General features: G+C 48.5%; 1 protein-coding gene across 2 annotated transcripts in view; it reads right to left on the bottom strand.

The window, feature by feature from the left end:
• Positions 1 to 2,891: 2,891 nt before the first annotated feature.
• EXT2 (exostosin glycosyltransferase 2) overlaps positions 2,892 to 25,725 on the bottom strand; it is a 52,918-nt gene continuing 30,084 nt past the window's right edge. For both annotated transcript variants that reach the window (XM_075567247.1, XM_075567246.1), the window contains exons 9-14: positions 21,069 to 21,258; positions 18,015 to 18,181; positions 15,385 to 15,528; positions 14,330 to 14,458; positions 12,816 to 12,898; positions 2,892 to 6,865 (exon numbers count right to left, since the gene is read on the bottom strand). In XM_075567247.1, the coding sequence (XP_075423362.1) occupies positions 6,727 to 6,865; positions 12,816 to 12,898; positions 14,330 to 14,458; positions 15,385 to 15,528; positions 18,015 to 18,181; positions 21,069 to 21,258 (852 nt within the window). In that variant the 3' untranslated portion in view covers positions 2,892 to 6,726. The remainder of the gene's footprint in view (positions 6,866 to 12,815; positions 12,899 to 14,329; positions 14,459 to 15,384; positions 15,529 to 18,014; positions 18,182 to 21,068; positions 21,259 to 25,725) is intronic.

The raw sequence follows: 25,725 nt of genomic DNA, 5'->3' as shown, positions 1-25,725 counted from the left end.
TCTTTCTCAAATAGCTCAACATTTGCTTACGTTACTGTTTTATTTGCTTTTGCTTAATAAGACTGGGTTGGACACATTGTAACACTAAAATATTAATTAAAAATTAAGTTGTGTATAGGCTGCTTTCCCATCCCTATATGTATTACACCATTACTGCTATGATTTATTAAAATGGTGGTTCTTGTATGCGAGTCTGCACATGTTTCTTTGATAAACCCCAAAAAAAAAGTTTGAAAAACAATGACTTTTTTTGTTCGATAGATTATTTCCTTTTTAACCCTAACAGTGGAGCCGACGCATCCCACATCACATTGTGAAAATAGAAACGTTTATGAAATTCGGGTGCGCCCAAGGCCTTCTCTTATAATGGAACCATTGAAAGAGTTTACATAAAAGCAGCAGGACTACCATCTTCAAATGAACGTGCTGCATTGTACAATCCTACAGTGTATCACCAAGAGCTGCTTCCTTACTGCTTTATAAGTAAAACCAAACGCGGCACCCCGCGCCGTGACTCACAATGGGGCATCCACCTGAGGTTTAAAGGCGCTTTGATGAATTTGCCCTCAAAAGTATGTAACCGTAATGATCATTTCTCTTCGCGCTTCTCACTCCTACGCACCCTGTAGGTTTATGACAGGTAATATATATGGTTGGAAATCTCTTGGCAAAAAAAAATCACTCCCCCTGCCCTTCTGTGCTGCTGACAAAATACACACTGGATTACCATGGCTCCAGATTAAGAACAGGTGGCAACGAACAAAGCAACAGCAGAGGGGCCCCGGGTGTTAAAAAAAGATGGAGGAGCTCCCCCCAACTCCCACCCCCCTCCCACCCCCGACCCCCATCTTGAGACTGCAAATCCATTTCTAATGAGTTAAAGGGAAAATAGGCAAATTCACACAGCTGGAGTCAGAGATGATCTAAACATACAGATACTAAGATGTACATGCCGCTTCATCTTACTTTGCAGGGCCGCCTAGCACTGACGGGGTTCTGAAAATGCAGTACGCCAAAGTAAATGCTGCAAATGTCAAGGTAGACACACAGAGGCAGCGAGACCATGTGACAGCCCTGTGCGACCCTGTACTCGCCCCCAGATCAACATGGGTTAGCTTTGTAAACGGCAGTGAATAACAGATGCTGCATAATGTACAATGTTGTTAGGTGCTGACAGAAAGCATGGTCAGTCATCGCAATTATCAAGAGGGAAGAGCAAAAGCCCGTGCTTCCTTTAGGCCAAGGTGCCCACCGCCATGCGAAAGTTATTGGCTACGAAACGCGTTGGGAATCAAGAGCTTTCCCACGTCGGAGCACACGTCACACGCAAGGCCGGACTTGAACAGACCGCCCGACGAATGTCGCCTGATAATTGGACCCTCCGACCTGATCCATAGAAAACGGATTCCGATAAGCGGTGAATCTCTCACCTCTGGGAGCGCATATACTCTGGGTTTGAAGTATTTTGCTATTAAAAGAACGTACTGCGCAGTGCGAGCACGTGCGCTCCTCTGCGGCTTTTCTTTGCAGGTTTTTATTTGGATATCACCATTAACCAGGGAAGCAGCAGGAATCTCAATTATTCGAAACCGCTGAAGATCCTCACTTACTAAAGGCAGGGGTGGGCCAACTCCAGCATAAGGGCCACCAAGAGGCCAGGCTTTAAGGATATCCCTGCTTCAGCACAGGTGGCTCAGTCGTTAAAGCCTCACCTGTTGGTGACCCTTGAAGATTGGAGTTGGCCACTCCTGCACAGAGTTGGATTTTTGGGACTTTTTTTTAGTTCATTTTTATAACAGTTAACCTATGGACATATTCCTACTACATGTCTGCGAGGACAACGTGTGTATTTTGTCACTTTGTATTCATTATTATTTATACGTTTCCCTTCCTTTCTTTATAGCTTTCACTTGGACGTTAGTGCAGAGTCCTCACTGCTTTTTTGGAATATAACTGCAGTGATCAGGGCTGTGTTATAAAGCAGGTTTCAGAAAATTCACAAAGACCACCATTATTTTATAGCCCCAAGAAAGCATTTAACCCCTATTTTTGGGGTAAATACTAATACAAGTACTGGAGTATTTCACAGTGCAGATATAATCAGGATAAAGCATGAACTTTTAAGGGATTAGACAAAAAATAATTACTTTTAAGCCCCGGAGCGCAAATATAGTGAGTGGTGCTTAGATCCGAAGAATTTGTTTCCCCGTAACATTGCATAGATACGCCCTTTCCTCTGTCGCTCTACTGGTGAAACTGACTCAGGCCCTCATTCTCTCCCGTCTCGACTATTGTAACCTTCTACTGTCCGGCCTTCCTGCCTCTCACCTGTCTCCCCTACAATCTATCCTAAATGCTGCTGCCAGAATGACTTTCCTCTCTCCTACGTAGGTCTCGGTGTCTCTCCTTCTGAAATCCCTCATCGGACTTCCGATTAAATCCCTTATCAAACACAATTCTCCTCACTTTTAAGGCTATATCTTCCTCTGCCCCTCCTTACTTCTCAGCCCTTATTTCTCACTACACACTTCCACACTCTTGCATTCAGCTCCAGGATGTCTTCTCTTTGCCCCTTTTGTATCTAAAGCCCTATGCCTCCCCCCCCCCCCCTAAAACCTCTCCCTCACACCTCTGGAATGCCCTTCCCATCAATATCTGACTGGCACCCACTCTCTCCACTTTTAAGAGCCATCTTAAAACATTCCTCTTTAATGAATATGGGTAGATCCGTTGGCTGATACTATACTGCTCGCATGCGTTTACCACGACCCCTTGCAGACGCACTTACAGATACAGGAGGGTGTTCTGGTAAGTTCCTTCAATGGAGTAGGAAGAAAATAGGCACTAATGCACCAGGGAACCAAGGAAAGAATGATATCCAAGTGAGCGCGTACCCATAAAAATGACAGTATTTAATGGATCATCCAAAAACAGCTACATCACATGGTATAAAAACCCCAATCAACGCGTTTCGAGAGCACGCTCTTTTTCAAGGTCACTTTGAAACAATTGGTCTTTGTTTTGGAGCATCACACATTTTAGGTAAGTTCCTCAACACTTAAATTGTAAGCTCTTTATGTCTACCTTTATGTATGAAGCGTTTATCCCTATTAAGTCACGTGTATTATTGCTACAAAGTGCTATGTATCAGGATGGTGCTATATAAAGATACACACACACACACACACACCCACACACACGCACACACACACACACACACCTTCCAGTGAGACAGAAAAGAGACAGAAAACAAAAGGACAAAGATGCAAAGGAGCCGAGCGTTGTATAGAATGAATCGGACTTTATTTCCAGTAGTGGAAGAGTTTCGGTTTTTCCTGTTCATTGGAAACGTGCGATCTTGATCAGGGATATCTAGCAGGTTGGGATTTCCAGCCCTGACACGGCGCGACGTGCACGCACAGCATAACGTGCACGCACACGCACAGCATAACGTGCACGCACACGCACAGCATAACGTGCACGCACTGAAGCAGAAAACAGAACGAATAACAGCAGAAAACCAGAACGTACAACCGCCAATCAGATGCAACAGGACAGTCTGTTCCTTAACCCTCTGCCCGCAAGAAGAGAACAAATTGTAGCAGTGGTCTCTAGCAATGTGTAGATCAGGGGTGGGTGACTCCAGTCCCCAAGAGCCACCAACAGGTCAGGTTCAGGACATCCCTGCTTCAGCACAGGTGGCTCAATCAGTGGCTCGGTCAAAGACAGCCACCTGTGCTGAAGCAGGAATATACTGAAAACCTGACCTGTTGGTAGCCCCCTGAGGACTGGCGTTTCCCACCCCTGGAGTAGGAGTTAAGTCACCAGTATCTCGAGAGAGGAATTGAATGGAAAAAAACCTATAAAAACAGTGCAACATCCCGGTATGGTTAGTGGTTCTGTTTTGCCCATGGCAAAACCCTGCCGGATATCTTATGTATGCAACAGGTTAAAAGATATTAGTGCTCCCACAATATAAAAGGTTATTAACATTTCCCCCACTATAATGGCTTCTTTAAAGGGCAGTCTATTAAACATTTCAATATACATTTTAACCCTCTACAACCCACTCTGTACTGCCCCTTACAATCCCCTGCATTAAGCAGCTTTTCAGAGTAAGGCCGCGTGTATAGTGCCCGCGACCGGCGACCGGCGACCGGACGGGCGACGTCACCAGCGAAAGTTATATTTCGCTTTGCTCCGGCGTCGCGGGCATACTGGCATTTGATTGGTTCAAGGGCTGTCACACGAGGCGACAGCCCTTGAAAAATCAAATATTCCCGGCTACCAAAGTTCGCGACGCAACGTCGCTCCGTCGCATTGCCGCCGTCGCGCTTACTATAAGCGCACGCGGCGACGGCAATGTATTTGTTTTTGGGCGCCGCCGGCACTATACAGTACGCACGGCCTTATTCTGAAGTACACAGAATAAAAGAAGTGATTTTAAATAAAGAGCATAGGTTACATTGTATATTGGGAAATGTTGGCATACATACAAACATTAATATATAAGTACTGTAACACTGACCAATCAGAATGCTTAATTTACAAAAGGTACACTGCCACATGGCCGGCAGAACAAACGCAAAGAAACATCTTGCGGTAAGGAATGTAACCATGTTATGGGCTTCCCTAACCATGCTGAGCACCAAGGAGTTGGCTACTTTTGCTTCTCTGTAAATAAATTACAAACGTCATTTCTTAGCGGCTTCTGGATTGGGATGTGCTCCTCTAAGTGTTATCTTTCCCCTGACCCACCCTGCCCTTATCATGGGACCCATAAAGATAAGGAGAGGTGGTGGGGAGGGGGGACTCCCTGGTTACACAAAAGGGAGCAGCCAGAGGAAATCAAACCTGTCCCAAGTCTCAGCGCACTGTGTTTAAAAGCAACTAACCAAGTGGTTCAAAAATACCAATAGGTCTCGGATTTCGGCAACAAAAAGGCGTCAGTCACCCAGATTTGACCCCTTAACCATGTCACTGCCATTAGTACACGTTGCCCCTAGGAGGGACTGACTCCTTAACCGTGTAACTACCATTAGAATACTTTGCTCCTAGGAGGGACTGACCCTTAAACATGTCACTGTCATTAGTACACTTTGTTCCTAGGAGGGACTGACCCCCTTAAACATGTCACTGTCATTAATACACTTTGTCCCCAGGAGGGAGTGACTTCTTAACCATGTCACTTCCATTAGTACAGTTTGTCCTAGGAGGGACTGACCCCTGAAACGTCACTGCCATTAGTACACAGTTCCCCAAGGAGAGACGGACCCCCATAATCATGTCTCTGCCATTACTACACTTGGATCCTAGGAGGGACTGACTTCTTAACCACGTCACTGCCATTAATGCACTTTGTCAGTGAGGCAATCGCACCTAAGACCAAAGGTGTTTATTTATTTAGATTTTTTCCTACCTGAAGCATAGAACTTTCAGAAATGGAGCACTCTGATTGGCCCAGTCTCTTGCCAGGGGTACACAGGGCCTCTCCCCACACAAATGCAGATCCAGTGCTTAGGATGTTCCCTTTGCCCAAAGCTGGGGTGGGCTAGTGAGGAGACCAGCTTTTCCCAGAGTTATAGTAAGTTAATATGGTTAGTGGGACATAACTAATGGGGTGCCTCACTAACAGGACTTCTGAAAACGGAGTCATCCTCACTTCTCAGGACACTGATCATACAAGAGGCAGGTTCCATTAACCTAATGTAACGCCATTAACATGACCAATGCATTATGATAATCTCACGGGCTGTGACACACAGTAAAACGCACAGTATTTGTGGACACTGCGTGGGTTGTAGCACAGAGCTGCTGTACTCTGCGAAATGTAAACTATTTATATCCACGTCTACTGTGCGGGGGGTTACAGATTGCATATACACAACCTGTGCCCCCCAGAGACAGTACAGGGTACTTACTGCAAGACTGTGGGTTCAAATATTATAAACTGGAATCCGTTAATTAACCTAAAAACCTAAAATCTCAATAATAATATAAAAAAAAAAAACAAGTTGTCAGCACAGAGTGAAATGCACACGAGTCAGAGAAGGACCCTTTGAAATACACGGACGGTTATTCCTTAGGCTTTGAATCCCAGATGCCCGGACCACATGCTGTAGCCCCCGCAGGGGAGGAGGGTTCCCGTTTTGCCTTCCTTGCTACGGAGCCCCTCGGGTAAATGTGCAGTGACACCCAGTCCCAGGCAATGTAACAAGGTTACAAAATGACCTTTCCTTTGCCTCCTTATCAAACATTTGACGCCTGCCCTAATTTTGAAAAGCGATTGGACATATAGTATGAAAAACGTCTGGGAAACCTTTAGAGACGTTGCTGTGAATGTACATGCCGTTGATGTTTTACAAGTCTAAACTTTATAAGTGGAACTGCACCTTGAGCCCTGGGTGTCTTATAACAGATGAGAAATGTCCGAGTACCCAGGCTGCGGAATTCCCATAGTGATACAGGTGAGGAGCCTCCACTGATTAGGTCTGCCCGAGTCTCCAGAAGTCCCATAGTGATACAGGTGAGGAGCCTCCACTGATTAGGTCTGCCTGAGTCTCCAGAAGTCCCATAGTGATACAGGTGAGGAGCCTCCACTGATTAGGTCTGCCCGAGTCTCCTGAAGTCCCATAGTGATACAGGTGAGGAGCCTCCACTGATTAGGTCTGGCTGTGTCTCCAGGCTGCAGGAGTCCCATATAGATGCTCCTCAGACCCGTCCTCTTCACAGGCTGCCGATGTTGGGGAAGCTTTTCAGTTTCTCTGGGAAATCGTCCTTGTACAGAACAGGATCAGCCCGATGCTCCACCACCTTCAGGGGCATGGTGCCAAAGACTGAAGCAAACTTGTTAATGCACTCCGACCTAAAAAGAGAGATGGGAAAGAGATGGAGAAGGCAGGGGGAGGGGGGGGGGGAGATGGAGAAGGCGGGGGGAGGGGCGGGGAGATGGAGAAGGCGGAGGGGGGGGAAATGGAGGAGAAAGCAGGGGGGGGAGATGGAGAAGGCGGGGGGGGAGAGATGGAGGAGAAGGCGGGGGGGGAGAGATGGAGAAGGCGGGTGGGGGGGTGAGATGGAGAAGGCGGGTGGGGGGTCGAGATGGAGAAGGCGGGTGGGGGGTCGAGATGGAGAAGGCGGGTGGGAGGGGAGAGATGGAGAAGGCGGGTGGGGGGGAGAGATGGAGAAGGCGGGTGGGGGGAGAGATGGAGAAAGCGGGTGGGGGGAGAGAGATGGAGAAGGCGGGTGGGGGGAGAGAGATGGAGCAGGCGGTGGGGGGAGAGATGGAGAAAGCGGTGGGGGGAGAGAGATGGAGAAGATGGGTGGGGGGGAGAGATGGAGAAGGCGGGGAGAAGAGATGAGAAGGCGGGGAAGAAGAGATGGAGAAGGCGGGGGAGAAGAGATGGAGAAGGCGGGGGAGAAGAGATGGAGAAGGCGGGGGAGAAGAGATGGAGAAGGCGGGGGAGAAGAGATGGAGAAGGCGGGGAAGAAGAGATGGAGAAGGCGGGGAAAGAGATGGAGAAGGCGGGGGGGAAGAGATGGAGAAGGCGGGGGGGAAGAGATGGAGAAGGCGGGGGGGAAGAGAGAGATGAGAAGGCGGTGGGGGGAGAGAGATGGAGAAGGCGGGTGGAGGGGGGAGAGATGGAGAAGGCGGGGGAGAAGAGATGGAGAAGGCGGGGGAGAAGAGATGGAGAAGGCGGGGGAGAAGAGATGGAGAAGGCGGGGGAGAAGAGATGGAGAAGGCGGAGGAGAAGAGATGGAGAAGGAGGGGGAGAAGAGATGGAGAAGGCGGGGTAGAAGAGATGGAGAAGGCGGGGGGGAAGAGAGAGATGAGAAGGCGGGGGGGAAGAGAGAGAGATGAGAAGGCGGGGGGGAAGAGAGAGATGAGAAGGCGGGGGGGGAAGAGAGAGATTAGAAGGCGGGGGGAAGAGAGAGATGAGAAGGCGGGGGGGGAAGAGAGAGATGAGAAGGCGGGGGGGGGAAGAGAGAGATGGAGAAGGCGGGGGGGAAGAGAGAGATGGAGAAGGCGGGGGGGGAAGAGAGAGATGGAGAAGGCGGGGGGGAAGAGAGAGATGGGGAAGGCGGGGGGAAGAGAGAGATGGAGAAGGCGGGGGGGAAGAGAGAGATGGAGAAGGCAGGGGGGAAGAGAGATGGAGAAGGCAGGGGGGAAGAGAGATGGAGAAGGCAGGGGGGAAGAGAGATGGAGAAGGCGGGGGGAGAGATGGAGAAGGCGGGGGGAGAGATGGAGAAGGCGGGGGGGAAGAAATGGAGAAGGCAGGGGGAAGAAATGGAGAAGGCGGGGGGGAAGAGATGGGGAAGGCGGGGGGGGGGAAGAGATGGAGAAGGCGGGGGGGAAGAGATGGAGAAGGCGGTGGGGGAAGAGATGGGGAAGGCGGGGGGAAGAGATGGAGAAGGCGGGGGGGGGAGATGGATAAGGTGGGTGGGGGGGAAGAGATGGAGAAAGTTGGGGGGGAGAGATGGAGAAGGTGGGGGGGAGAGATGGAGAAGGTTGGGGGGGGAGATGGAGAAGGTTGGGGGGGAGAGATGGAGAAGGTTGGGGCGGAGGAAGAGATGGAGATGGTGGGGACGGGGAAGAGATGGAGAAGGCGGGGGGGGAGAGATGGAGAAGGTTGGGGGGGAGAGATAGAGAAGGTTGGGGGGGAGAGATGGAGAAGGTTGGGGGGGAGGAAGAGATGGAGATGGTTGGGGGGGGAGGAAGAGATGGAGATGGTGGGGACGGGGAAGAGATGGAGATGGTGGGGACGGGGAAGAGATGGAGAAGAGGCATGGTGGGGACGGGGAAGAGATGGAGAAGAGGCAAACAGGAAGATTACTTTTGTGTAACAAAATAAAATAATAAACTACAAAACACAACACTACAGATCCAGCTTCCTTATTATTTAGGAGCCTGCACGTTGCACAGGGAACTTTTCTACTTCAGTGATGGACTCTGAAGCTGGAAAACCATTTTAGGTGCTTATGCTGCAAATCACCCAACCGCTTAACGCCAGTGCATCTATATTTATTATCCGTATGCACGGTGATAAAATACTGGATGTCAAACGTATGGAGACTGCTTGCAGCTGTAAAGCGGGAGAATATACGGCTCGTGTAATAAATCTGTCCGGGAGTTATGGAATTACCAGTTTCTGGGAGAAAATTCTTGCGATAAGGTATCTGAATCCATAGAGACGACATTCTCTTGATACTTTCGGATGGACAAACCTCTTTATTACATTACGTCACCCATATACATATCTGGCATGTGTCAAAGTGTGTTTGTATGTATATATGTGTGTATGTGATTGTGTGTATGTATGTATGTATGTATGTATGTATGTATGTGTGTATGTATGTGTGTGTGTATGTGTGTGATTGTGTGTGTGTTATTGTGTGTGTGATTGTGTGTGTGTGATTGTGTGTGTGTGATTGTGTGTGTGTGATTGTGTGTGTGTGATTGTGTGTGTGTGATTGAGTGTGTGTGATTGTGTGTGTGCGATTGTGTGTGTGCGATTGTGTGTGTGAGTGTATGCGAGTGTGTGTGTGTGTATGAATGCGTGTATGAATGCGTGCTTGAATGCGTGCATGTGCATATGTATGTGTGTATACACACACACACACTATTTTTGACCACCAATATCATGAAATATATCAGGGGTTCTCAACTCGTCCTCAAGCCACCCCCCTGGAGTTGATCACCCCTGTAATATGTATACAATGTTAATGCACAGTGCTCTGTGTACAATGCAGAAGGAATGTGCTTAAATAAACATTTTATGCAATACCTTGAATTACAAATACACCCCATTCTTTATCAGGACGTACACTTTGCAGAAAGGAAACCGTGAAGGAGTTAACCTTTCACCACTGAAATGGCTCAGCCAGATATTCATGTGCCCCATCTACAGAAGATATACGCTCTTTAGCATGGGCGATAGTCTCACGCATGGGAGGGGGAGAGGCGATCATTCCAAAGACATGACAACTCAAACCCACACGCAGCACGAGACCGGCGTTCTGATCCACCGCTCACTGACCGCAACGCCTGACGTGGAAGTTTCCGATGCCGGCGGGACAACCTGGACTGCCGTTTCATAACAAAAACCAGGCACAATGTAGAAGTAATAATATTTTCTTTTTAAAAAGAAGTAGTAAATAGCTTGCACTGGCCTCTGAAGTGGGAGAGCAGAGCTTGAAGGAAACATTAAGCCCGTCACTCCATTGGCAAAGGTAGGAGGGACATTTCATTGGCCAAATGAAACATTGGTACATTAGGATTGCTAGAACGTGGCCTCCCTTTCTCGGATAATATCCCAATTCTATTTTGTTGAGGTCGTAACCTAGAACACCCACCGCCTAAAACATTCCAAGAAGTCTGCAGGGAAACGAGTCCCGACTATTCTGCGGGACCTTGTAAAGCCAAGAGATGAGGAAATATATTCTTATTGGCAAAGCAGCGGCGCAAGAGCCGCTCAGTCACGCAGAACGTAGGCCTTGCGCCAGAGGCAGGTGGAGCGCAGAGTCTTCAGCGTGCTGCCGTATGTGAGATACTAAGACTGCTACGCGGAGAAACACCTGTACATGGGGATGTGGGGGGCGGTGTATCCTCCTCTCTCCGACTCCTATTACTCCCCTGGAAATTCCAGCCATTCCTGGAGCTGTGTGCAGGACATAGAACAGCGCACGCCCACAGACCGCCACGCTCGGCAATGGATGGTGGCAGTACAAATGAATGGAGATCTTTTAAAAGGCGCAGTGCTGCCTCTTATTTTGTAAAAAAATTATTAAAAACAAATAATAGCTATTGGCTTCCTATAGTGGGCAAAAAAAATTATTTTATTTTTAGTGGAAGCATGTACATTTTCACTTATTTTCTTCTTGTCTAAAAAAATACAAAATGATGCAGTTTATTCACATCTGTTTGATTCCAATCTTTTCTGGTAAATATTGTTCTTTCCTCATACGGCTTTCAACCATAAACCAGGGGGTGGGCAACTCCAGTCCTCGAGGGCCACCAACAGGTCAGGTTTTCAGGATATCCCTGCTTCAGGTCAGATGGCTCAATCAGTCAAAGACTGAGCCATCTGTGCTGAAGCAGGGACTGATTGAGCCACCTGTGCTGAAGCAGGGATATCCTGAACACCTGACCTGTTGATGCCCCTGAAGACTGGCGTTACCCACCCTTGCCTTAAACACTGAAAAGGAACACACAGCAATCAACTGTCAGAGAACCAATCAGAATGAGGGGAGGGACAAGTGCTTGTATGAGGCAGGTTATGTTCAGTACAGAGTGACCTCAAGGGCGGCGCTAAAGACAGTGAAAGCTGGCTGCCATGTTTACAGCAGAATATTAAACAAATGTTCCTTTTTAATAAAGCATTAATGCCTGACTGAACCCCTGAAACATGGCAGCACTACTGGTCCAGACTGGTCCCAGGCTGGATCGAACCTTAAAATCAATGGGCAGCTTGTCCTGACCATTACTCTCTTGGGAACCAAACATTTCCCATTTATTGAGATAGCAAGGACTTCAGGCCATGGGGTACCTGCCAGCCGGTCTTTATTACTGGAAAATATGATCTGTGTTCCACGACAGCCACTTATCAAGTGACAAAGGGCTGAGCCAACTGCAGGTGCTAAGTCACCAAGACAATTATTTTAATTTAGAGAGAAAAAAACTGCATATTGTAAACAAACTGAATTGCTTCCGTCCCAGAGGGGACGGTGTCGCAGAGATCTGCAGTGATTTTACAGAAATGCATAGAACAGGCCTGCACAACTCCAGTCCTCGAGGGCTGCAAACAGGCCAGGTTTTCAGGATAGCCCTACTTCAGCACAGCTGACTCAATTAGTGGCTCATTATGACTGAGCCACTAATTGAGCCAGCTGTGCTTTTAGTAGGGATATCCTGAAAACCTGGCCTGTTGCGGCCCTCCAGGACTGGAGTTGTGCAGGCCTGGCATAGAATGAGACCCGCTGCCAGGCAGTACCAAACAATAGAAAAGCTAAAAAGAACGATTCCTGCGCTCCTACCAATTGGGCTAAAATAAAATAGTGATCTCATGAATAAGGGCTATTTTGTTAAATCCTTTGGCCAAAGCGTTATAAGCCTGCAGCCACGTCACAACGTTTTACCTCTACAGTAAGGTAACTATGATACTGGCTTTGGCCAGCTTTTAATTGCACTGCCCACAAAAGCATATGCTTTATTTAACCCCTTCAGGGATCTCATTTTTCACTAGTCATGGGACAATAATTACATATATTCAGTGTAGGTACCAGCAAAATGTGGTTATGCCTTGACATGGCTTTCAGGCTTATGACGCTTTGGCCAAAGGGTTTAACTAAATAACCCTTACACATGAGATTACTGTTTTATTTTAGCCTAATTGGTAGGAGCGCAGGAATCGTTCTTTTTGTTTTTCGATATGTAAGGCCTATCTTTTTACCAGCAGCAAACTTCTGTAGGGAGGAGCGCGGTAATATGTATCGTACCAAACGATAGCCATACTGGGAGTCATGATTTGCTAATGTTCCACATTTATACGCCCGTCTTTCATACCGTCACCAGCGACATTTATGGCAATGAGGCACTGCGGGTATCTGGTTTCACATCCTCTCTCCTCCTCCATTAGAAGCCTCCTCATTCATTAAGGTATTTCTGGAAGACCAGAAAAGATCACAACAGAAGACCCATGGACAAGTCTTGCCGTGATTGCAGACTCCCTACCGCTGATATGACTCGGGAAAGTGAAAGAATGCATTACACCCTATTTGCCCACCAAGTTGTTAATAACTAAATGAACCAGACAACTTACCTCTCCACCATGTGCGTCTGATCCAGTGACAGCCCGTCAATAGCTGTGCACTCTGGGCACTTAAACTTCTTCCGTGGGGTCACCTGTAGAGAAAGGGAAGCGGTCAAAAAAAAGAGTGTGGACGGAAGATAGTGTTATCTATGGCTCCAACCAAGGCTATTTAATGTGGAGCTTGTCCTCTCTCATTGCTACAGTATCTACCTCGATGTCTTGTATAACACAGAGAGAACACTGCGCCTATACACTTGCAGGCTGCTCCAGTTGGGTAGCTCCATTCTAACCTGCAGGGATCCAATAAAAACAGCCCTATGGATCGCATTTCCCCTCTCCCCCCCACCCCCCTTTTTATTTCTGCTCTGGAAAGAAGTAGTGATGACAAGCCCTTTAATTCCCTTTTAATGACTTTTCACACCACCAAGGTCCCTATGTAAACATCATTTGTTCTGGTAAAATTTTCATGCTGAAACACAGCTTCCCAGTAACCTTCACCCACCAAAGCAAACAAGCCGCACGCCCCTCTTGCCAGCCGCACTGGATAACCCCAGGGCGATCGATGCTGCCAGAGCTTTGGTCCTTACAGCTTTAACATGACTGGCTCTCTCAGAACTGGCAGGAACCCAGGTCCACTAACCTACAGGGCCAGTTACAGCTGAAAGGACGCCGCCGCGGCAGCACCTGACAGCGGCTGCCGATGACGCGGCAGGAAATAAATGTGTAGAGGGCGCGGGATCAAAGAGAGGCCGGCAACACCACGATCCCCCGGTAATGAGGGGGATTGGAGAAGCTGATTGCAAGATCACTTTTAAATTAACATTCCCGAGGAGTGAAATTTGTAATTAACATTCTTCTGGGTCAGCTGTCTCTAGGGCAGACAGATGGTCTTCTATATAGGGCTGTCCAGTGACTCTACTCCCAGGATTCGGCTGACAACAGTTTACCTTGGATACTCCCAGAAGCCCTCTGGGTTTCGCTCACTACAGTAACAGACAGCTCAACAGTGCCTTACTTAAAGACCGAGACAATATGTTTAGCCTTGGCAGAGGCTCTGAAAGATCCCGTCACCAAAAAATCAACTCCCCAAGAAATTCGACACTATCTGATGTCCCTGAAGAAATGCTTTAAAAGAAAGGTAAGAATCCTGCAGTAGGATTGGTATTACACACAAGAAAACACTTTGTTTGGTACACTTGGGTACTGAATTAAAACATCGAAATTGACAGGAGAGACGAAGCATTGGTCTGCCAATTTTCACGTCGGACGTAAAACCTCAGACACTATTAGATCATTTGGTTTCCTTCATATTTACAGTAGTCTTGAGGGTCCCCCAAGAATGTTTGGGTTTCCCCTACTGTATCCGTCTCAACGTCTATCCATTATTATTATATATTTACCGAGAGTATGAACGAACGTTCACGTTGTATTGAACGTTTCATGTCGGAGGGAGCGTCCTACCTTTACAGGAGCCTTCCCCGTAACGTTGTATTGAATGTTTCATGTCTGAGGGACCGTCCTACCTTTATAGGAGCCTTCCCCGTCACGTTAGCTACCAAGAAGTTCATGGCGATATCTTCGCAGTTCATGTGAGCGTCTACCCAGTTCTTGATGTCTCCGGGCATCTTGTAGGTGTACAGGTAGTTAAAATACTGATGGTGAAGACACGGAGGAGATAGGGGGGAAGGGAACAGGAGAAGAGAAAGAAGGGATGTGTTCAATTGAGAATCAAACCCACTGCAGTTCTCAAGTGTAGGAACATGGTCACACTTACATTAAACATTACCAGTAACATCTATGCACCAGGGGTGGCCTACTCCAGTTCTCAGGGGACCCAAAAGGGCAGGGATTGGGGACATCCCTGCTTCAGCACAGGTGTCATTCTGACACACACCTGTGCTGAAGCAGGGATATCCCCAATACCTGGCTTGCTGGTGTCCTTGAGCACAAGGTTTGGCCGCCCCCGTTCTAGTCGCTGGAAGGAAATATCTCACACACACTCGCTGTGCTTCACTAACACTGAAATACTGTTAATGGAACCGTTTGCCGGCTTTTGAAGACTATGGATGTATTCTGGCTCAACGGAGCACCAGCCTACTTTATACCATGTACCCAAAACATCACTGCTGTAAATGGGTCTCTAATCTTTTTCAAATAAACTAACCTGTAAATATATTACCGTTAGTCTGTAGCAGCGGTTCCCAGCCTTTTCTACACTGTGCAAACCCTGCTAGAAAATCTGAGTCCCTAATTAATAAATCTTATTGCCGACTCATCAACTATCGCTAAAAAAAAACTGTGTGAGCGATCCCAGGCAGTATATAGTGTCCTGAGCTTGGGGGGGGGGGGAACAGACGCTTATTAAGGCCCCAAACTGCCCCTCTGTGTGCAGGCAGCATGGGAGGGTATAACGGTCACGCCCCACAATGTCTTGCCGCTGTGGATGCAATGCATTGTGGGTAGCTACTTTGGAAGGTGCTGCTGCAATTGGTGTCTAAGGGCGCAGTCCCCACATGGGCTCCGGATTATTTGCCCTGGGGTTTTATGTTGCAGTACTCTTACCCCTGCTGGATGTTACCTTGTGATAGAAAGCTGCCCCAGTCAGTACCATGGACACCTCATTTGTCCACTCAGATTCGTATTTCCACTTGCTCATCTCATGGTCCCAAAGGTGCAGTCGGCCTGGATACCCCACCAGCCTGTCAGGAAACTCCCGCCACACCTGAGCAGAGAAACAGGAAGTGTCAGTGACCGCTACCAGCAGGAAGGGGAGGAGCCTGCAAGACTTCCTACTTAAACAAGGCATTAAGGCAGAACCCCTTCCCCCTAAAAAAAAAAAAATAACTATGAACCAGAGTAGGGACGGCCAACTCCAGTCCTCAAGGGCCACCAACAGACCAGGGTACTTCAGCACAGGTGGCTCAGTCAATGACTGAGCCGCCTGTGCTGAAGCGGGATATCCCTAGTACCTGGGCTTTTGGTGGCCCTTAAAGACTGGAGTTGGCCACCCCTGAACCAGAGGGTTCTCCCCAACTGAACCATGGCACTGAGGGGCCACCCGAAGCTGATCAGTGATTATAAAGGTTTCTCTGTGACAAGAATCCTTCCAAAGGAATTTAAAATGAATTATCTCAGGAACCAGGGGGGCTTGGTGACGGGATGTCCCGGGGATTAGCTACGAGGGACTCCTTGTTTCAAACCAGTATGTAAAAAAAAACAAAACTAAAAAAACAAGCAGGCACCATTTATGTACACATGCGCTGCACTGTATATATCCACGGTGGCCCCAGGAACTGGTTTCGATAGCGTCTACCCGTACACACCAAATAACACTGCCCCATTACTTCATGTAACCTTCAAACTAGTCTGGTCAACCACGCTGATCGTACAGTATGCAGGTCACACACATTCCAAAACATACATAGTAAAGGCTACATACTGCACACATACAATGTAACAAGTCCGTGTACTGCATGCATAGTGTACACTGCACACGCTCCAAGCATCACAGTATTATTCGCAGCAGATGAAAACAGCAGGCGGACGTAAACCTATTTAGAAAGGTCTGCCCCCTCTCTGCACACCTCGTGCAGACCCAGCTCAGCCGTATCCTCTGGAGAAATGGATAAAGAATGAGAGGAGGTTCGGCAACAAGCCGTTTTTGCACTGAGAGAGACAGGCAGAGTCCTGGCGAGTGCCACGGGGATTTGGTGGGGAAGGGGGAGGGGGGCGTAAAGGATTTGCATCGCTGCCACAGACAGACATCTCTCCCCTGGCTACGCTGCTTGCAGCTGGATGCAATCAGGCACCCATCCTGGCCACTCCATCCATAACCACACCGCTGACAACAGGATCAAAACTACAGGCAAATGAGAACAGGCTGGGCCCATCATTAGCAGCACCCCGAAATGTTAAACATGCTACTGGCCACATTAAACGAGGCTGATTTACAGGGTTGGAGCGGGAGGGGGGACGGGGGTGGGAAGAAAGGGACGCCACAGACATCACCTTCACATGATGGAACGCTGTACACCACGAGTCTATTTTTCCGTCTCTTGGTCCCTCCTCCCGAGCTGTGCTAAATGCGCACACAGAACAGTGGTGCTTGTTTAAGCAATCTCCAGTAACAACGTGGAGACAGATTGGGGGGAGGAAGAGGGAGACTTCCAGGGACACAGATTCTGCTTATTTATCAAACATCCTACAGCCCTACTGTCAGGGATTGTCATTTATCTTTCTACGGCAATCATCCAGTGTTCCCAACCTTCTTAAACCGGAACGGTTAGGACTTTGGTAGCCCCATTCTGTATTCGATTCACAAGATGCTCATTGGTTAATGACGCAGGTAAATTGCCCTAGTACCGCTCGTTCTGATCCCCTTCAAATCTGGTCGCTCAAGGTCTTCCTTTATCTTTGTCATTCTCTGCATCTCCCATATATGTCCCTGGTTCCCTCCCAAGTCTCCTAAACCTTTCTAGGGCGCCCGATCAACCAGGCAGGGAAACAACATGCATCTCTTTGAAAATGTGGCACAAGGAACGATGTTCTCTTGTGTAACTGGGTTATATGCTTATGCATTAAAGCCCAGTGCCACAACTATTAAGTGTACTTCAACAAACAAGGAAGTCACTGGAACAGCGACCACAAGGCCCAACCCCGTGGGTGCCTGATCAGATGCTATAAAGGGTACAGAACAGATACATTTGAATGTTATGTCTTCCCAAAGCAAAGAAAAAGCCGCACTGTGAAAGCAAGCCGAGAACAAATTTCCCACAGCATCCAGTAAACGGTCAGCTGGCACAAATACTGCTCTGGCCAACTCTCTGGGGACTCGCAACGAAGCTTCTGTCCATACATCAGCCTCCAGAGGAAAAACCTTCACCTCCCAACACATTTATTAGTGTGCCAACGATGAAAGACGGGGAACATTTACTGGTACGGGCAGATTCTGGCCTTGTCCCATGGAAGAGAAAATAGAAGTTTGTTTTTATCCCCCAATAACGTATTTATTTTTATACAGTGCTGACAGGGTTTGTAGTTCTGTAAATAGTATGGGACGGTACAGGCGCTCCAACAAGATACCATTAAAATGTTTAACTATTCACCAAGGAGGATCCCAGATATTTAGCCATCCCCTTTTTCACCCACACAGCACAATGAGCAGAACCTTTACCAAGGAGTACAGAAATAAATGACCTGTCCTCTTACCTCGTACCCAAACTGCAGTTCATCTGATGTCAGCATGATGATGTCATCATCAATCGCCAGCACGGCCTCTGTTTCTATCTCATCGTACGGGAAGAAGCGGTTGCTCAACTTGTTCTCTGCGGTCTTCACCACTTTGAGTGGCACACGGATCTTGGGCCATAGAGAACCTGAGAGAAGAGAAGCAAACTCTGTCAGAACGGATGTTTGTGCCATTGTGTACCAGGCACTTCAGAGCAAGCGCGAGAATATATATATCATTAAAGGGGAAGATAAAAGTGACAATCACTTCTGTCTACACAAGTATTCACAGATTATAGAATACAAATAATGGATTGCCCCCCCTAGGTGGGGAGCAGGGAGTCTTTAGCGCTAAACCGTGTTAATTTCAGCTCTGGGGACCCCCTGCTCCCCAAGATACTTACATTGGAAGGAGATGCCGGTAATCCACTGCCGTTTAAAGATCCCAATGCATGCTGGCCAATAGGAAGCTGCAAGGTATGATGTCACGGTTTCCTATTGCCCAACGGGACCTTTAAAACACACCGTGTCCAGCTGGGTGGGGACGGGGCGGGAGGAGAAAGCAACATGGCCCAGCTCAGGAGACCCCTGCTTCAAACCTGGTAAATAACCCCAAGAGGTAAAACCACCTTAAATGAAATGATGTTAAGTGTAGAGGGAGTCAAAGAAACATTGATCTCTCTGCAGACATTGAAAGCCACAAGCAGATGTAGCCTTCCTATGCATCACCTGTGTCATGTAACTGCAAAACGCAGCGACATTCACTCAAGTCTCTTATGATGTGCATTATTCTGCTACTCTTATGTAATCAGCAGCGATCTTTATTCTTCTACATCGCTTATAGGTGTCCATGTTAGAATGGACATGAAGGAAAAGGTGACGAATGCTCATTTGCAATGTCTTACCCAGAGTCCCGGGCTGCAGTGGAAGCATTGCATGCCAAGAGATAATGAGGAAAGGCAGGGTTGCAGACCTGCCTGACACATGCGACTGTGCGCACAAGTGGGTTTTTACTTGCTGTACACAGTACAGTGGAGGGTTTTTGTCACTTTTTTACCCACCATGTACTTCTAAATCAACATTTTAGAATTCATTATCTGTGTCTCTCACACAGCACGTCATGCCTTACTGTGCTGAGCAACTCGTGACAATCTCACTTTATGTAAAAGCAGGTGGAGTTATTCCTCATTTCCAGTTGCCCGAGATATTTGATAAAACCCTGAGGAACTTGTTCGCACACGTTCTGCATCGTTACCCCAACACTCTGCCCAGGACAAGTTAGGGCAGGCGACAGCAGCGGGATTTTCTCCCAAGGTTTGAAGTTGGGATAGCTTAAAGAACCCGCCTCACATCTCCAATTAGAAGCAAATGGTCATAAACCGGGGTGATCCTGGAAGAGCAATAAGCCGGGCCTTATCAGTGACACTGCCAGAGCGCTACGCACTTCAAACCCATTCCTCAGGCTTAACTCTTCAAAAACATCCTGCTTTTAATGGTCAATAAATGGCAGAAGCTTTGATGTGTGGGTACCTGGAGGAGTAGCAGTGAGGGCCAGCGTGGGACAGCGTGGCTGGAGAGGCCCTGGGAAAAGCAGCCATGACTGTGGAGAAGCCAATTTATTAGACGCATTGACCTCCACCCCCCTGTAGGTGTATGCGATCCCGAGGGGAACAGATCAGGATTTCATGGAGTAAGTTGGATTGCACCAAAACCAGTACTGATGGATTGCTGGTACCGATGGATTGCTGGTGCCGATGGATTGCTGGTGCCGATGGATTGCTGGTGCCGATGGATTGCTGGTGCCGATGGATTGCTGGTGCCGATGGATTGCTGGTGCCGATGGATTGCTGGTGCCGATGGATTGCTGGTGCCGATGGATTGCTGGTGCCGATGGATTGCTGGTGCCGATGGATTGCTGGTGCCGATGGATTGCTGGTGCCGATGGATTGCTGGTGCCGATGGATTGCTGGTGCCGATGGATTGCTGGTGCCGATGGATTGCTGGTGCCGATGGATTGCTGGTGCCGATGGATTGCTGGTGCCGATGGATTGCTGGTGCCGATGGATTGCTGGTGCCGATGGATTGCTGGTGCCGATGGATTGCTGGTGCCGATGGATTGCTGGTGCCGATGGATTGCTGGTGCCGATGGATTGCTGGTGCCGATGGATTGCTGGTGCCGATGGATTGCTGGTGCCGATGGATTGCTGGTGCCGATGGATTGCTGGTGCCGATGGATTGCTGGTGCCGATGGATTGCTGGTGCCGATGGATTGCTGGTGCCGATGGATTGCTGGTGCCGATGGATTGCTGGTGCCGATGGATTGCTGGTACCGATGGATTGCTGGTGCCGATGGATTGCTGGTGCCGATGGATTGCTGGTGCCGATGGATTGCTGGTACCGATGGATTGCTGGTACCGATGGATTGCTGGTACCGATGGATTGCTGGTACCGATGGATTGCTGGTACCGATGGATTGCTGGTACCGATGGATTGCTGGTGCCGATGGATTGCTGGTACCGATGGATTGCTGGTACCGATGGATTGCTGGTACCGATGGATTGCTGGTGCCGATGGATTGCTGGTACCGATGGATTGCTGGTACCGATGGATTGCTGGTGCCGATGGATTGCTGGTGCCGATGGATTGCTGGTGCCGATGGATTGCTGGTACCGATGGATTGCTGGTGCCGATGGATTGCTGGTACCGATGGATTGCTGGTACCGATGGATTGCTGGTACCGATGGATTGCTGGTACCGATGGATTGCTGGTACCGATGGATTGCTGGTACCGATGGATTGCTGGTGCCCTCCAGGACAGAAAACAAGTGTGTTGTTATTGGCAAAGTTATTACATGTAGCATGTGTACACTGGCCATGTGTGTTTCATACCACATTGCTAGCTCTGTTACCTTGGGCATAACAGCAATAACCAATAATTAGATTGTAAGCTCTTCAGAACAGGTGCGTCCAAATCTGTCAAACACACATCCACATCTATAAATATCTTTTAACGACTCCTTTTGGGTATGAACTTACCTTCCGGCGGGTTCTTATTCTGGTTATTCCAGACCACCAGCAACTTGGACAGGCTGGGAACTTTGGACACCTCCGTGATGACGCGGAAAAGGCTCTCAACTCGGTCGTACGTCAGCACCACGGCGGTGAACCCCTGCGACTGCGGGGGGATCAGCGGCAAGAAGAGGGGGTTGCTCACGCTGCTCCATTTCTACGGGAGAGGAGCAAAGCATAGACACTGAGACAGTAACAGGGAGAATATCGTGCCTGGCGCAGGGAAAGGGAAATTATTAGCCACTACCATAGGAGTGGCCAACTCCACTCCTCAAAGGTCAGGTTTTAAGGAAAGAATATCCCTGCTTCAGCACAGCTGACAATCAAGTCCCTGCTTCAGCACAGGTGGCTCAATCACTGATTGAACCGCCTGTGCTGAAGCAGGGATATCCTTAAACCTGACCTGTTGGTGGCCCTTGAGGACGGAAGTTCGCCGCCCCTGTAAATAAGGGGGTTCAAATGCTTTGGCGATGGCGCAGGAAAATAACATTTTCTGTCAGCCAGAACGGCCCCAGTTGGTTTCCATGCCCGGCGGGAAAGGGCAGCAAAAGGCCCTTCATACTCGTAGCCTGGCCGGAGCTGGACAACACCCCGTTCTGCAACTTGCTTTGTGTAGGGAAAGAAAGTGGAACGCAGCACAACAGACACACAACTGTGACACAGAGCGGGCAGGCAAAAATAAAAAAAGTAAATAAAAAGATGACGATGCAGACGGATTAAATAACAACTCGAACAAAACTACGGTTGTTCTTTTGCAAGAAATAAAAATGACCAAGAGTCCATTAAAGTATAAGGGGGAGGGGAAACGGAGAGCGTGTTTCAAAGATTGATTTTACAGAGTTACAAGATCTGAATTTTAATTAGGGCAACCCTCTTAAGAACTTTAAGCCTTCGCTTCAGTGTCCTGCCAAGGAGATCGAACCCAGAGGCGTTGGCAGGCGACAAGACACGCAGTCTGTTCCTAATAAGAACGCCAACCAGCCCAGCTCAGACAGGGGAGGGTGAAGCAGCGTGGGGAAGGCGCACCGACGCGCAGGAATCAATAAACACACAGCTCTGTTGACTGTACAAAAACAGCACTTCTAGAAAACGAATAAATTAACAACCACCCACAAAATGCAAACCCTTGCGCAACTTTGTATCCTGGCAGCTTGGATACTTTGTATCTGGTATTAATTCTGTTTCATGACAAAAATGCACAATTGTGCTTTGGTTTTGTTTAGTTTAAAGGGGCAGTCCCACTTACCGTATGTCTATTTTATTATTATTGGGTTTTTTAAACTCGTTAAATCTGTGTAACTCATTTCCTTAGAAAGATGCTATGTTCGTCAACTTCGCTAATTGCTCATCATTGTGTGGATTGTATTGATGCACATATTAAAGGGAACCCAGCAGCTTGGACTGCTGCTTGAAGTTAATAGGATTTCCTATCCTCGGGGTCGGCTGAATCCAGCTACTTCAGTTTATCTACAATAAACAAAGAAGCCCCAATACACATCTAAAAAATCACATTATTTATTGGACATTACTTTTTTTTAAATATTTTTTCTTCATAAGAATGGGGCATTTAGTTCAATCCTTTGGCCAAAACATTTCAAGCTGCAATCACGTCACGGTAACCCCATCTCAGCAGGTCCTACACACCCACGTCACGCTAACCCCATCTCAGCAGGTCCTACACACCCACGTCACGCTAACCCCATCTCAGCAGGTCCTACCCACCCACGTCACGTTAACCCCATCTCAGCAGGTCCTACACACCCACGTCACGTCAACCCCATCTCAGCAGGTCCTACACACCCACGTCACGATAACCCCATCTCAGCAGGTTCTACACACCCACGTCACGGTAACCCCATCTCAGCAGGTCCTACACACCCACGTCACACTAAACCCATCTCAGCAGGTCCTACACACCCACGTCACGGTAACCCCATGTCAGCAGGTCCTACACACCCACATCACGCTAACCCCATCTCAGCAGGTCCTACCCACCCACGTCACGCTAACCCCATCTCAGCAGGTCCTACCCACGTCACGGTAACCCCATCTCAGCAGGTCCTACACACCCACGTCACGCTAACCCCATCTCAGCAGGTCCTACACACCCACGTCACGGTAACCCCATCTCAGCAGGTCCTACACACCCACATCACGGTAACCCCATCTCAGCAGGTCCTACACACCCACTTCACGCTAACCCCATCTCAGCAGGTCCTACACACCAATGCCACGCTAACCCCATCTCAGCAGGTCCTACACACCCACATCACGCTAACCCCATCTCAGCAGGTCCTACACACCCACGTCACGTTAACCCCATCTCAGCAGGTCCTACACACCCACGTCACGGTAACCCCATCTCAGCAGGTCCTACACACCCACGTCACGCTAACCCCATCTCAGCAGGTCCTACACACCCACATCACGGTAACCCCATCTCAGCAGGTCCTACACACCCACATCACGGTAACCCCATCTCAGCAGGTCCTACACACCCACATCACGGTAACCCCATCTCATCAGGTCCTACACACCAATGCCACGCTAACCCCATCTCAGCAGGTCCTACCCACGTCACGGGAACCCCATGTCAGCAGGTCCTACACACCCGCGTCACGTTAACCCCATCTCAGCAGGTCCTACACACCAACGTCACGGTAACCCCATGTCAGCAGGTTCTACACACCCACGTCACGCTAACCCCATCTCATCAGGTCCTACACACCCACGTCACGCTAACCCCATCTCAGCAGGTCCTACACACCAATGTCACGGTAACCCCATCTCAGCAGGTCGTACACACCCACGTCACGGTAACCCCATGTCAGCAGGTCCTACACACCCACGTCACGGTAACCCCATCTCAGCAGGTCCTACACACCAACGTCACGGTAACCCCATCTCAGCAGGTCCTACACACCAATGCCACGCTAACCCCATCTCAGCAGGTCCAACACACCCACGTCACGCTAACCCCATCTCAGCAGGTCCTACACACCAACGTCACGGTAACCCCATGTCAGCAGGTCCTACACACCAATGCCACGCTAACCCCATCTCAGCAGGTCCAACACACCCACGTCACGCTAACCCCATCTCAGCAGGTCCTACACACCCACGTCACGCTGACCCCATCTCAGCAGGTCCTACACTACCTACTTTATGCTGTGTCTTTTGTATTTCTTCCACTGCATGGAGAAAACAGGAAACAAAGCGATAATACAGTCAATAGCATGGGATGGAATGCGTGGCATGGATACAGTGTTCAAGGGCTTAAGATTTAGGAGCACTATATGAGTTATAGTGCAGTTAAAACCCAGGAGTGCCCGAGTAACTAGTGAGAGGGAAAAAGAAAAGTGCTACAAAAATATATACTTCCCATCTTATTGCTACAGCAAAGGTCCCCGCCACCTCCCTCCGAGGGGCAGGAACCTCTCAATGTGCGCTGGGACCTGCTGATTACCTAGAGGTGGGAATGGGATGGCTGAGCTTAAGACAGGGAGGAGGGGCCGCAGACCTGCCAAACTATTTACAACCATACTGTATAAACCAGGTAGTGGAGCACCTGCCGAGATGGGTTACCGTGACGTGGTTGCAGCTTGAAATGTTTTGGCCAAAGGATTGAACCAAATCACCCATTCTTATGAAGAAAAAAATATATATATAAAAAAAAAAACAAGTCAAAGTACTAAATAAAGTGCCCTTTTGGATGTGCATTGGGGCTCATGAACCTACACTCGGAGAGTTCACAGCCAAAACCAGGTGTTAACAATAAATGTTTGCACAACCATTGGTTATTTAGTGAGCAGAATATTCCAATAAAAAAAATACTTGTCTGGCTGGAGATCCCCAGCTGAAGACAGCTGGGGAAAGTCCGCTGTGCCTTACATTACAGCGTGTTTATTTTCAGGGGTGAGGGAGGGGAGGCGGAAAACAAACTCATTCTTTAAAGTACACATCACTCCTGGCCTGTTTTCTGTACACAAGGCCCCTATTGTCCCCTGCAATGTGTCTGAAAGCTCCATGATGCATATTCAGAAGCATGGCTCTGCATATGGAACCAGTCAGGATCTTGTGCCACTACCAATTAAAGTGTTGTGGAACATGGTGTAAACAAGTCAGACTTCAGAGCACCTGGGTTTTTTTTATTTTATGTGCCACAGTACGGCCGCCTATAACCTTGCCGTCACTCCCCCCGATCACCTATAGAACATTAACCCATTCAATGCTAGAGAAGTGAGCCAAGCACCATGTATTTTGGGGGTTATCTGCTACCACGGACTTGCACCATTTCGTACAGCAATGATCCTATCACCATAGCAGGTACGGAGAATGATCGGACATAGTCCTCCAAAACCTTTGAACACCGTACAAGTAATTATTTACGATACTTGAAAAGAGGAGACATTACAGTTTATTTTATATACAGGGTGTCCTATGCTGCAACTCACTAGATCAGGGGGGGGGGTCAACTCCAATCCTCAAGCACCCCCCCCCCACCCCCCCCAACATGTCAGGTTTTCAGGATCTCTCTGCTTCAGTACAGGTGGCTCAATCAGAAGCTCAGTCAAAGAATGAGCCTGATTGAGCCACCTGTGCTGAAGCAGGAATCTCCTGAAAA

The sequence above is a fragment of the Ascaphus truei genome, chromosome 12 (genome assembly GCF_040206685.1).
Source record: "Ascaphus truei isolate aAscTru1 chromosome 12, aAscTru1.hap1, whole genome shotgun sequence".
Classification (NCBI taxonomy): domain Eukaryota; kingdom Metazoa; phylum Chordata; class Amphibia; order Anura; family Ascaphidae; genus Ascaphus; species Ascaphus truei.
This window is presented reverse-complemented; position numbering and strand designations above follow the sequence as displayed.